This window comes from Mchenga conophoros, linkage group LG3 (assembly GCF_057382185.1).
Source record: "Mchenga conophoros isolate Kocher_MC1m ecotype Shallow Benthic linkage group LG3, M_conophoros_male_GT1.1, whole genome shotgun sequence".
NCBI classification, from domain to species: domain Eukaryota; kingdom Metazoa; phylum Chordata; class Actinopteri; order Cichliformes; family Cichlidae; genus Mchenga; species Mchenga conophoros.
Window position 1 is genome coordinate 78,238,819 of NC_140528.1, and position 13,259 is coordinate 78,252,077.

General features: G+C 43.5%; 1 protein-coding gene across 3 annotated transcripts in view; it reads left to right on the top strand.

Annotated features, from left to right (window-relative positions):
* dock11 (dedicator of cytokinesis 11) overlaps nt 1-13,259 on the top strand; it is a 79,588-nt gene that overhangs the window by 15,550 nt on the left and 50,779 nt on the right. For all 3 annotated transcript variants that reach the window (XM_085267386.1, XM_085267385.1, XM_085267387.1), the window contains exons 10-19: nt 233-316; nt 497-637; nt 1,967-2,239; nt 5,022-5,144; nt 5,234-5,316; nt 6,302-6,424; nt 6,651-6,727; nt 7,464-7,648; nt 7,833-7,898; nt 12,135-12,227. In XM_085267386.1, the coding sequence (XP_085123512.1) occupies nt 233-316; nt 497-637; nt 1,967-2,239; nt 5,022-5,144; nt 5,234-5,316; nt 6,302-6,424; nt 6,651-6,727; nt 7,464-7,648; nt 7,833-7,898; nt 12,135-12,227 (1,248 nt within the window). The remainder of the gene's footprint in view (nt 1-232; nt 317-496; nt 638-1,966; nt 2,240-5,021; nt 5,145-5,233; nt 5,317-6,301; nt 6,425-6,650; nt 6,728-7,463; nt 7,649-7,832; nt 7,899-12,134; nt 12,228-13,259) is intronic.

The window sequence follows — 13,259 nt, forward strand, 5'->3', positions numbered from 1 at the left end:
GTGGTTTATCCCTCAGCCTGAAAGGGTGATTGGGGTATTGTTGTCATCACTCCAGCGCAACTTTGTGAACTCGATACCTCGAGAACGAGGCGATGTAGGTTTTCAAATTTACACCATTTGTTTGTATAGATAAATAAATTCATGGGGGAAAAAATTCTGCAGTTAAAAAAAGAGAAGAAAGAAACACCTGATGGATTTTTAGCTCGCTTACATCGCTGCTGTCTGTCTGCAGTACACCAGGGAGACAGACCAGCTCAGTAAGATGAACAGGAACGAAGGCAGGCTGAAGCTCTCCTCTCTGGATCCTGAGACACAGGTACAAAAGGTTATTCCTTTAAAATGCTTAGCTTTCCTATGATTTATTTATTTCACTATTGATTCACCCTGTTTGATCTCTCCTCCCCCTTCCAACTCCTCACGCTCATCCTCCCTCCTCTCCGCGGGATCACTCTCTCCCCTCTCCTGCTTTCTCACTCTCCTCCTCCCTGATATCCAGAGGCTGGACTTCTCTGGGATCGAGCCAGACGTGAAGCCCTTCGAGGAGCGTTTTGGTCGACGTATAGTGGTCAGCTGCCACGACCTCACCTTCAGTCTGCAGGGCTGCGTGAATGAGAAGGGCGACGGTGTCCTTACCAATGTATGTCATCACCTTTGTTCCACAACACAGCTGTTCTGTGGTTTGCTACTTGTGCTACTGTTACATTAAACAGGTAAAAAAAGATGAATCATGGCCGCAGTTTTAAATAGGATGGCTTTGAGCACAGTCGCTCCATCTACCTGCTCTTTAAAGCATCAAGAGCTGAAGAGAGTTGAAACCAGGTATTATCTCTTCGTGCTGAGACTGTGAGGTAGCATAATGGCTCGTTATAGATTAAGACTTATGTTCAACAGAGTACATCACTACTCCTTCTAAAGGTATGTCGCCAGGTTGAAATCTATGGCTTTGACAGTGAATTACATCCTGAACCTGAGGATACATTTCTTAACTGCAGTACATAGCTTTCCTCTTCACACTGCAGATTTTCCGCCAGCCTCTCCCTCTGTAGTGCTGCCCCACATAATACACCTTCATAATTCATGTCAGTCTGGCTGGAAGCAACGGAAGTAGCCAAACTAGGATAACGCAACTCGATATTGTTGCATTAGCACTAAAACAAATCTTTCTTTATTTAAGCCTGAGGCATGGAGAGTCATGCAGAAATGTTTAATGTGTGCCGGATGAGGAGCTTTCAGTAGCGTGAGGTAGCATTTTTGAGCATATGTGAGCTCGGCCTTTGTCAGGGCTTTAGATCGCTTTAGATATAAAACACAGAGCTAGACCAACTTCTCCCCCTCCTCCTTTTCCTGCTTGCTGATGCATTAGAAAGGCTGGCAGGAGAAATCATCTGACTCATTTGTGGTTTGGAAGCAGCACACGCTCTCGTTCCCTCCTCTTCTTCCATCCCTTCTTTCCCTCGGCGGTCTCAGACAGCTTTAAAGTTCACTGGATGGAGCGATTTTGTCCATCGTGCAGGAATTGCAGGTTTCCAAAATAGAAAACTTTTTGCTTGTGCTTGAGGATGACACACTGAGAGAATACAAATATTTTTAGACATTTATCCATAAATATTTTGTCTGAATCTAGAATTTTGATTATTTCAGATTAAACAGATTAAACCTGTCCATTGAATCCTATTATAATAATTATAAATATATTCTTGAGCTCACACATACGACTCTCATGTTGTATTTAGTAAAACTTTGCATGTTGGTTGGACCCAGAAGTGACCATATTTGGGCAAAAGGTTGCTAGCTGATGTTAGCAGGCTGCATTACTGGTGGGAAGAGTGTGCATTATTGCTTAATTCATGCTAAAACTAAAGAGTCATATGACCTGATTTCTGAGATTTTGTCCTAAAGTGAAATGTTGTAAAGTAATAAAGGTACGTGCTGGACTGCAGCCTGTAACCGTCCCTCTGACTCGCAGGTGGAACCGTTCTTCATCAGCCTCGCTCTCTTCGATGTCTCCAAGAGCTGCAAAATCTCGGCCGACTTCCACGTTGAGCTCAATCCACCATCTGTCAGGGAGATGCTCACCGACACCTCCGCTCAAGCATCTCCTTCATCTGACTCGGACGGTGGTGGTGGAGTGAAGGACGGGGGACAGGGAGGAGTCCTCGTGAACGGAGACTCAGGGAAAGGAAACGGCCTGCCGCTGCTTCAGAGGGTGTCAGAGGCTCTGCTGCGCTTCCCCACTCAGGTAGGAACTATAATAGCATGTCGACAGGTGTCTGATAGAGAAAGTGACTGCAGCTGAGTCACACAGTCAGACCTGGGTGTGAAAGCTGAGTCACACTGGGTCATACAGATCTTGCTGTGTGGAAAACAAAATATTTTGTGCTCTTTGCAAAACTTTGGTGCTGGAGCTGGATTATTAAAAAGAGATCCAGCATGTTTGTCATCCTGCTGCGTTACAGGTTTAGTTGATGTGAAACTGAGACTGAACTCTGCTTCTGGTTTTACGTGACCTATGGTCAGTTAGCTTATATATAGAATACGCTGAAAAGGAGTGTTAATTTATTTGGGTGGGGCTTCCCTAATGACCGTAGGACATCACACAGATCGAAGAGTAAAACAATCTGAACTTAAGCTGCTGTCCTTATTTATAAAGATGGCGATGTCATTATGTGAAATCCATAACAGGAAATATATGAAAAAACCCTGAAAGCTGAAAAAACCCTAAAAAACTAACATGTTGAAACACGAAGAGTCGATCGTTCTTACGAGAAGAGGGAAAACGTGTCTTTGAGTAACTCTCTCCTTCGACAGAGCAGGTAGAAGCATGCAGAAACTAAAAAGTAATGAGAGACTGACTCAAACGCAAGAAAATGATGGTTTTATGAGCTAGAATTTATAGAAATCATTTGTCTTGCATTGTTTTTATCACTTTCTGCACTTTTCTAAGCCAAGTTGATGGTTGGAGGCGGCCCTCTGTCATGCTTAGTCTTTAAAATGTCTACACACTGTTGAGCTCTCATCTGGTTCTGTCACATAGGTTCAGCTTTGCCATATTGGTTGCAGCTGGCCCAGCACAGTCCTGGCCTCAGTCAGGACTGCTGACACTGTGTGTGCAGTGAGTTAGCTGTTTTGGCCAGTGCATGATCTTTTTTGTTTTTTCATTCATTTCTCCACTGTCATGCTGAGTGTGTCACAAGCCAGCCTTTGGTCCCCAACCAGACCTAAAGAACTGTGAAAGGATCCCGTTCGGCTCATTCGGCGAACATTTGCAAGTGATTTCAGAATCACTTTGCTTCCTGATGTGAGCTCAGGCCTCGGGATGTAAGCTTTATGTCCTGTCACTTTGTTTTGCAGTATTTTAAGTCTAGAGTTTATTTGGGGAGAAATAATGTGCATGTGTGAGCGTTACTCTTGGCTCAGGCCCTTCTGCAAACATTTGCAGGTGCTGTGAGTTCGGCGCACACACGGCCTGTTCTTTACCTCTTGCCGCTTGGCCCGTTGCAGCGATGAAGTCACTAAACAAGGCCGGTGCCTGGTATAAACCAGCAGCGGTTATAAAACAAGCTCACTTTCCATTTCCATGACGGGAGAAACGAGTTGATGAACAGCGCAGCAAAAAGCAGGAAAAAGCTCAGAGACGAGGGGATGAATCAGGGCAGAGAGTGACAAACGCAGGATTTCTGCAGCCAGCAAACCAGCAGCAGGGCCGCCTTAAAGCTACAGGCATGAAAAAGTTTCATTTTTGGACTTCTCTGCCAGAAACATCTGTGCAGCACCAGCAGAACACACATGTACACACAAATATATGCATACAAACAGAGCGGCTCCTGCCTCTGTGATTAGTGTGCTATTATAGGTCTGCAGACCGCAGTTTAATTTAGGTGCATTGGGTGTGTTCCAAGGACACAGGCTTCACCTCTCATCTCTGCAGTAGCTCTCAGGAGGACGCCACAACCTCTGGACCCTCTTTATTACGCAAGTCACAAATCTTACCCATTTGAGTTTCAGCATTTTCAGCAGTGAGATGGTTTATCTTTGCACAAAAAGGATGTGACACTGTTTATGAACTATGAGGAAAGTTTAATGCCCAAATGGAGCATTTACAAGCTTTTTTTTAACCACACTGTAAGAACTGGTCGACGATGAGCGGTGAGGAGCAAATAACGTCAAAAACTGAAAGCAAAAGCAGCTGTGTGTGGTTTTAAGGGCTGTGAATGAGGACAGAGGATGGATAGGCTTATGGCCTGGAGAGTAACCCTGCTCTGTGTGTGTGTCTGTGACTGGCAGCATGCTAGCCTCCTTAAAGATAAGTGTTAGTAATGTCCAGATTGTTATGTCTGCATCTGAATCAGCTGCTTCCTTGGTACTGTCATTCAGTTTTGTCACTTATGCTTTTTTTCTATTTCCAGAAATTTCTATTGAAGTTTTTATTAGTCATACCAGTGCGAGCAGCATAGCTTAGTCTGATTGTAGTTACTGTCGCCTTTGTTTGCTTTACTTGAACTTGGAAGCTTAAATGCAGACGCATCTCATCGGCCCTTAAATAGACGTGTGAGCACCATGTGGTTTTCCTGTACAGCTTTAGCATCAACCATTTCCCCTGAATCGATCTCACACAGAAGCAGGTGATGAATTTAAGAGTGACTTTTACACTATCACACATTCATACAGCGCTTTATTCCACACCTTTAAATTCCTTTTACCTCTCTCACACACACCACTTGATTGGATGACCCTTCCAAACAGGAAGTCAGCAACCGTTCAAGCTTCTGTGCCCACAACTGTGTTCCTGGCATGACCACGTTAGGGATATCTGTTTTCACTGAGATCATACAGAGCCGTGAACAGACTTTGGGAGTGAGAACGTGTTGAGCAGTCTGATAGGTTGGCGTATCATTTGAAACTTTGGCCACGTCTGTAGTCAGATTTCTCGGAAGAGCGTTCTAAGAAAAGACCCTCGAAAGCTGCCAAATCAAATCCCAACCACATGTCTTGATTGCTTCATTTCTCCCTCTCTTTTGCAGGGTATCTTTTCAGTGACTAACCCCCATGCAGATATCTTCCTGGTGGCCCGTGTGGAGAAGGTGTTACAGAATGGCATCACCCACTGCGCTGAGCCATACATGAAAACCTCTGACATCACTAAGGTACGCTGCCATTGATTTTGACCTCGTGGAGGAGACGGTGGAAACCGCTCCGGTGTTGACTTGATGATGTCTTTCCTGTGTCTCCTCAGACTGCTCAGAAGGTGCTCAAAGCTGCCAAGCAGACGTGCCAACGCTTGGGCCAGTACAGGATGCCGTTTGCTTGGGCTGCCAAGTAAGACAGAAATAATTCATGAGTCAAACCTCATAATCTTGTAAATAATCTGTTTTGATTCAACTCGGAGTGATCTCATGTGAACATGTGCAAAGGCATGAGCATAATAACATCATACAATTAGGTGTAAAGCCTCATCTATTTGTCATAGAGGGAGAAAATAAGATAATATTTACTTTTTGGACCCCAAAAGTTTAGGAATTTCTCAACTTTGAGGTTAAATAAAGTTCGTGTAAAAGAACATTTACTTGCTTGCTGATCTAGTTTGATCTGGATTATATTGATAAACATTATATTACGTTATCCCAGTTATGGAATTCAACATTCATAATGAAGAGCAGACAGTTCTGCTTTTTATTAGCTGCTGTTGGAAGTGCAGCTAATGAAAAGCAGCACAGAAAACTTCCAGGAACTGTCCGGTCTTGACGTGAAATTAGAATCTGTGACAGATTTTACAAGCCTCACGCCCCACCCCCATCTCCACCCTCATCCCCACCCCCATCTCCACCCTCATCCACACCCCAAGCCTCCAGGCCTAGTGGAGGCTTTCACATGTAACTGGTAATGCTGTGAGCTATAAAAATACTCCAGGCCAGCACAGAAGTCACACCTTTTTCTAAATGGTGTGAAAAATGATTAAGGGACTTCAGGCGTCATTCAAAAATGTTAGAACCCGCTGACATATATCCAAATATCCAGTAGAGATCACACAAAGACAAAAAGCCCCTTTCATACAACTGTTCTAAACTATAATCTGGAAGAAGAACAACAGCAACAAAAATATGGAAACACAGGGAAGCAGGGGAGTCTGTGTACAGGAGCAAGTAACTCTTTAATAGAACACATGAAGAAAACAAGTGTTTTTAAACAGTGAAAGCAAAACATTCCTTTATACTTCATACTTTATACTTTATACTGAAATGTTGGTATTTGGTTGCACATATGAGGCGAGAACTGTAATGAACCATGTGTGTTGTGGTTGCAGGCAGGTGTTCAAAGACGCTCAGGGCAGCCTGGATATGGATGGGAAGTTTTCTCCTCTCTATCGCCAAGACAGCAGCAAAATCTCGACCGATGACCTCATCAAGCTGCTGGCCGACATCAGGAAGTGAGTCAACACCACTCCTCTGCTATTTAAGCTAGCGCTTAGTTACTGTGGCACAAAACCATCATCCAGGGGTACACTTATGCCTTTAGGTCTATATTTCACATGCCATTGCCTAAGAGGAAGTACTACTCACCCAGGATTGTCATTAAGGAGGTCATCACATCTAAAGCACACTTAACCCTTAAAAGGACACTGATCTTGTACTGAATCTCCTTTTCCCTGTCAGACCAGAGAAAAGCAAACTTCAGATCATCCCTGGACAGCTGAACGTCACCATCGAGTGTGTCCCGCCTGATTTCTCAAGTAAGCAGATTTGTGGTGTTCACTGCATAAAACCCAACAATTCCATTAAATGATTTTACATTGGCCATCTCTGCGCGGGATGCAAGCAGCTACCTGTCTGTCGAGTGTCTGGGTCTGATGTTGAGGAAATGATCTCCATTCCTGAATGAATGTAGCCTGCAGATAGGCAGTGGTCACTGCCTCTGATCAGCCTAGTATATCCCAGTGATGTTCAATAAGAGACATAAATGATTATTTAGCCACTTTCTGATCCATAAAGCCTGAACTATTAAGCCAGTGTGTACGTCGGTCTCCGTAGATCTGCTGAAACAGCCGCAGGGTGGGACGCTAAAGCAAAAATCGCACAAGCACAGGTTGGAGCAGACACTCTGTTCCTTCAGATTTCCACTAAGAGCGATCAGACTGGGCTATTAGCATGCTGGATGCTGCCTTGTAAAAGCCTTGTTAGCATGTTCTTTGAAGAACAACAGAATCAAATATTCCTGAATTAAAATTTTGTTAAATCTGAGAACTTTTGAGAAGTTAAATTTTTAGATCATCCGTATTATCAGATGCAATGATTCCCACAGAGAGCATGTGACACGGCGTGTAGGCAGCGTCAGGTTTCATGTCTGGGTTTGCACAGTGAAGGGTTTGTTTTGTAGCTCAGAAATGACGTTAACTGACATGACACGAGAGGCAGGGACACAGCAGTGGAGGTTTGGTCCTCTGACTCGACGTGTGCTCTGTGCCCCAGACACGGTGACGTCCTCTTACATTCCTGTCAAGCCCTTCGAGGACGGCTGTGAGCGGGTGTCGGTGGAGATCGAGGAATTCCTCCCCGAGGAAGCCAAGTACAACTACCCCTTCACCACTTACAAGAACCAGCTGTATGTCTACCCCCTGCAGCTCAAATATGACAACCAGAAGACCTTCACTAAGGTGCGTGAGTTAGGATGAAAAAGATGTGATGGGTGATGGTGCTGGTACATTTTAAATATTGCCCGTTTGTGTGTTACTGGTGCATACTGAGAACGAAGCGTGCGTGACTGACTGAGCTCAGAGACACAGTCGTTCTTACCGATCGTCTGCTTGGCTGACTAATGTCACCTTTCCTCCGTTGCAGGCTAGAAACATTGCCATCTGCATCCAGTTCCGAGATTCTGATGAGGAAGGTGCTGCTCCTCTAAAGGTCAGTGTGTACTGCAACATGTGACTTTTTCTAGATGCTGTTATGGTAAAGGTCAAACATTTTTCAGGTTTACCAATAAACTGTGATTGTCTTCAGACTATCATTGACATGATATATTGATGTATGAATTTATAACCAGATGTGTAGCAGTGGCTGGGGGCTGGAGCGGACTCATCGCTACATGTTCATGCAATCTGTCCAGTGTGTTTGAGAAGTACTGCACCTATATGACCTTGCTGTTCCCACTGTTTCTGTTATATATAGCAGATGGTCAGAAATGCATTAACCAAGTGCAACATTAAATCACCGCTGGCAGCCATATATAGGACAGAGAAGCAGCCACTGTGACGTCAGCCGTTGCTAGCAAAGAGCTGCTGTGAAGCCTCAGAGTATTGTTACAGTTGCCACCTGGCTGTTGTAAAACTGGATGTGATGAGTAATTTGCATATCTTGTGGATGAATGAAAGGACGCTGCACACTAATAATTTATAAGCCTAATAGGGTCAGCTGGGGTCACGGCAGATAGCTGCCCCTCCCTGAGACTGGTTCTGCTGGAAGTTTCTTCCTGTTAAACTGGAGTTTTTGTTCCCACTTTTGCCAAACGCTCACTCACGGGGGGGTCGTTTGATTGTTGGGGGTTTCACTCTTTCATTGAAGCGTCTTTATAATACAGAATGCTTTGAGGCAACTTTTCTTGTGATTTGTTGTTGTATATAAACAAAACTGAAGTGAATTACTTACAAGGTAGGCCCACTCTAATTCAAACCCTGTTTTGCCATCTTTTTTACCTTTGTGGAGACTGTTGTTTACAAAATGAACATTGTGCTGTATGAAATAAGATTTCAAGCTAGCGGCTGAGACCATAAACTCATCAGGAAAGTTGTTTGTGAGCTCAAAGATCAACGGAGGTCCGTTTTTTCAGAGACGTTTATATGCACTAGGGCTCGGTATCGTCACTTATTTTGATTCAGATTCACAAGGTCCCGATTCAATGTGATCAGATTCGATTTGAATCGGGGAAATTTTGCCTCAGACTGTCAGAAATATTATAATTCTGATCATTTATCAGTACATATCCATATTTTTATGTCTATAAAAAGAAAGCTGACACTTGTGAGACTTTATCAAAGGTGTGAGCATCACAGCAGATGCCTTTATGTCAAAGTAGCTGAGGACAAAACACAGAAAAACATGTCAGAGATTTTCCTGGCCTGTTACAGAGGTTAAAGAGTTACAGAGGTTTTATTAGAGGCACAGCTAAGTGTTTTGCAATTTGGCATCATTTTAAGAAGTTTAATTTTCTTCAGTGAACAGCAGAAATGAGGCTTTGTTGTCAGAAGTCAGTTAAATTAAGTGGCCGACAGCGCTGTACATAACGGTAGACTGGTGCGTAATAAGCAAGCGAATGATGCAGAAAACAGAGATTTTTAGATGCGAAAGTGTTCTTAAAGTACAGAGAGAGAGAGAGAGAGAGTTGTGCAGGAAGTTTCATTATATCGTGGTGGAAGCAAAGCAGCAAAAGTAAGAGGGAATTCATGAGGATGTTTATGAGAAGCGAAATGTGAAGCGTAGTTTGGATCTTCTTTTGCTGCTGGTTCAGTCAATTTTGTTTGGAGACAGACAAAACTGCAGCTTCAGAGTCTAGTGCAAAAAAAGGACGTAAACACAAAGCACGGACCCGCCAACGCATCAGAATCTGTGAGCTTTTGGCTTTTAGCCCCGATGGCATCTCTGCGTACGTGCCGTCGGGTGAGAAACCTGACATCTCACTGATTCTGATGTGTTGTGCAGAATCCGTGTACCTGCTCTCATTTGGTGTTTGGTGGTTGTCGAAATTTTGTGAGGTTTAACCTGAGATTCTGTCGTTTTGGGCAAAATAAATTTTTATTTAAAAATCGGTTCAGGATTTTAATGAATCGATATCGTGTTATTCAAGCTAAAATCGATTTTAATCAGAAAATCGATAATCTAAACCCACCCTAATATACACTTCTTTGCAGCCAGGAATCGCCCCTCTGCTGGCTGCCAGAAAGAATGCATCGGCTTCAGTTTTACAGACCCTGAAGCTTTTTTTTGACATTATTCTGTACATCATTTTTCTTGTCTTATATGGAATATCTGTTTTTGCCTTATTACTTCTAGAGCTTGAAAAGGAGAGTTTATAGACAAGGAATAATGTATGGAAGAGAGAGTGACTCACATCTGTGTCTCATAGTTTTGTCAAAAGACAGGCTTAGGGTGATATCCTGGCTCTCTACATAGCTCAGCAAAGCTAATGGAGAGAAGAACATAGGAAAGGTTTTGAAATGCTACAGTCAACATAACGATAAAAAGGACACAAGGAAACAAATAGAGGAAGACCAATACAAAAAAAGTGAAGATTGTTGAAGAGGCGCACCAGAAGCCCGGATTATTGTTTGAGAAACAATAACACTGCAGTGGAATGTCCTGGGAGAGATTCGATCAGTGACAGGGGCCTCAGATATGATAAACTTTTCCTTTTATTGCTTTTTACAAAGTGGACTTGAGATTGCAGCTGAGGGGCCCAGGAGGAGAAGGGAAGCTCTCGCAGCAACCAGTTATTATAGCTGGCAACAGAAGATAATGAATGGTCACTCTTTTTCTCTCTGGCCACACATTTCAAATATTTGTGGTCGGAAATAGTCATCAAAGCGCTGCAGATTGTTTTTCTTTTCACGTTTCTTGAGGGAGAGAAACAGAAATTCTGAGTTTAACCACGAAAACATTGAGAATTTTCAATCAGCGGGCAGTCAGACATATTACACCGCAGCTAGAAAACACACAGATTGACCCAGACGTGGGTCAGACTGCGTTCCAGACAACGCTCAAAGTACTGTGAGGCAGAAAGCTGTTTACAAACAGGAGCAGGCGGCACACCTCTCGGGAGATTTAATCAGAGTTAGCGGAAGCTCAGTAAGGTCCTGGGGTTTGCATAAGACACAGCCGGATTGAGAGGAAATTCATTCAAAGCCTTATGGAGTCGGAATGTGAGGGCTGAAGAGGATGGAATTCTCAGAGGACGGGAATTTAAAGTGCATTCATTTCCATTTCATCGTTGAGAGACCAGTTGCTCCTCAATCCTTGAGTTCATGGTTGGAGTGCTCTCATTTTTGCACCAGTGGCCGACACTTTAAGTCATGTGTGGTACAGTTCATGTGCTAACATGCCAGCCTTCGGCCCCCATCCTGACTCAGACAATCGTAACTCCCATCAGCCTCTTTGCCTCTGCAGTGAGGGCTCTAAAGGTACACATCAAACCATGCACCACCTGCATTCCTGAATCTCAGATCTTTTCCCCCGCCTCTTTCCTGCTCCACCTACAGCTTGTTTCCAGATTGTTCTGGCATTTGTGAACCCTGTCTTCTCTCACGAAGCCTCTCCCATCCTCTGGGCTCGTCTCCTGCGGAGGCTTTCAGGCATTTGGCTCCTGTAGCTCTGTCCGTCCTGTTGGCTAGCACTGCACATTCATGCTCATTAGAGATGACAACAATAGTTAGCATCCTAATTACAGTATGAAGCCATCACAAGAGGTTGGAATTTTTTCCCTCCCCTTTGTCACCCCTCATTAGAAACATCCTGACCTGGTCAAGCTTGAGCTTGTTGCGATTTTTTAATTTTTCCCACAGAGTTCTTGCACTGACTCCTCCTCAAAAGTGATCATCAGAGGTCAAAAGTCAACTTAACCTTAGCCTGGTCCTGCCAAAGGGTTCTTCCTGTTAACGGGGAGTTTTTCCTTCCCACTGTTACCAAATGCTTGCTCATGGAAACGGGGTGGGATCTCTATTATTAGAGAACCCAATAAAAGACCCTCTATTGTTGTAGGGTCTTTACCTGACAATATGAAGCAGCCCTTGAGACAACTCTTGTTGTCATTTATTGAATTGAATTGACTTGTTTGTGTCATCATGTCCTGGAGGAAGGGCTCTGCTGCTCACATAAAATAAGTCCGTGAGTTTTGTGCAAGGTTTGCGCTGTGGCATCTGTCTAGTCAGAGCCCAAACATTTTGCGATCTTAGGTCGTCCTTTGTAGTTTCTCTCAGGCTATGTTTAAATCATTGCTGATTCAAAGTGTAATGCATGATCCATACAGGCTTGCTCACTCCCTCGCCTTTTGTACAAATTATGGCAGTAACCACAGCTTCCTGAGCGCTTACTCATCACTGTGCCCGTAAAATCAAAGGAGTCCAATAACCAATGTGCCTCTTTGCCTTTCAGTGCATCTACGGCAAGCCGGGAGATTCACTCTTCACCAGCAGCACCTACGCAGCCGTCCTGCACCACAATCAGAGCCCTGACTTCTACGATGAGGTGAGCTCATGTTGCAGGCTCGACCTTATTTCTTCTATGGCATCGCCTTTCAATTCATATTAAATTAGATCAAGTTAGCAGATTTAGAGGAATTTGAGTGCTTCCAAAAACTGAGAAATGAGTTTGATTTTAAAAAGAAATTTAGTTTATGCCCTTAAATCTTTTTTTTTTTTTTTTTTTCCTAATTGGCCGTCTTTAGTACTGACATTCCTCAGCAGCACTGAGATAATCCCATAAATCTGTCTCAGGGCTGTGATCTCGCACTAAACTGACCCGACAGTCAGTGCACGCATGCACATGCACACACACACAAATACAGCTCAGCGAGAGAGGTACAGTTAGAGCGGTAGAGCAGAGGGGGTCCATATGGCCTTGATATCAAACGGATTAGGATCTTAAGCTCCCCCTGTGTGCACCCACATGCATGCAGGAACACACAGAAGTGCACTCTGTGGGATTTCCCTTCACATTGTTCAGCTTCCAGTCACATCAACCAAAATTTCTGCTTCAGCAAGGCAACGATGATCTTTGTGCTTCTAAATCTGTCAGTCTTGTTAGTTCCATAGTGAAGTGCATTTAAAAGCAACATGTAGGACACATTTATAGTTACTGATATTATATAAAGGGTTCTGATTTTGTTTTTCACACCTAAAATTTGTTAACTTTTATATCTTAAGGATATATCTTGTCTGGTCTTTAGACCTTTGTCTAATTTACCGAGAAGAGTAAATTTAAAACAGAACGATGCATGAATCACGTGTTCTGGTGTTATAAATGTAAGAGCCGTGATATTCACTCATGGCATTGAGAGGCTGTTTATGACGATGTGGGTCTGTGCATGTCATCAAAACTTTTTTGTGTCATTTCCTGTCAATAAAAAACAGCATGTGTGGTTGCAGGGAAAATCCATCTCCCTGTTGTTGCTGCCCTCTGGTGTCTCAGTGTCACAGCAGCAACTCCCAGATGAAACAATGCTTTTGCTGTTGTTTGTTTTTTTGATTTCATTCTAAACATTAATTTAAGGATAAACAC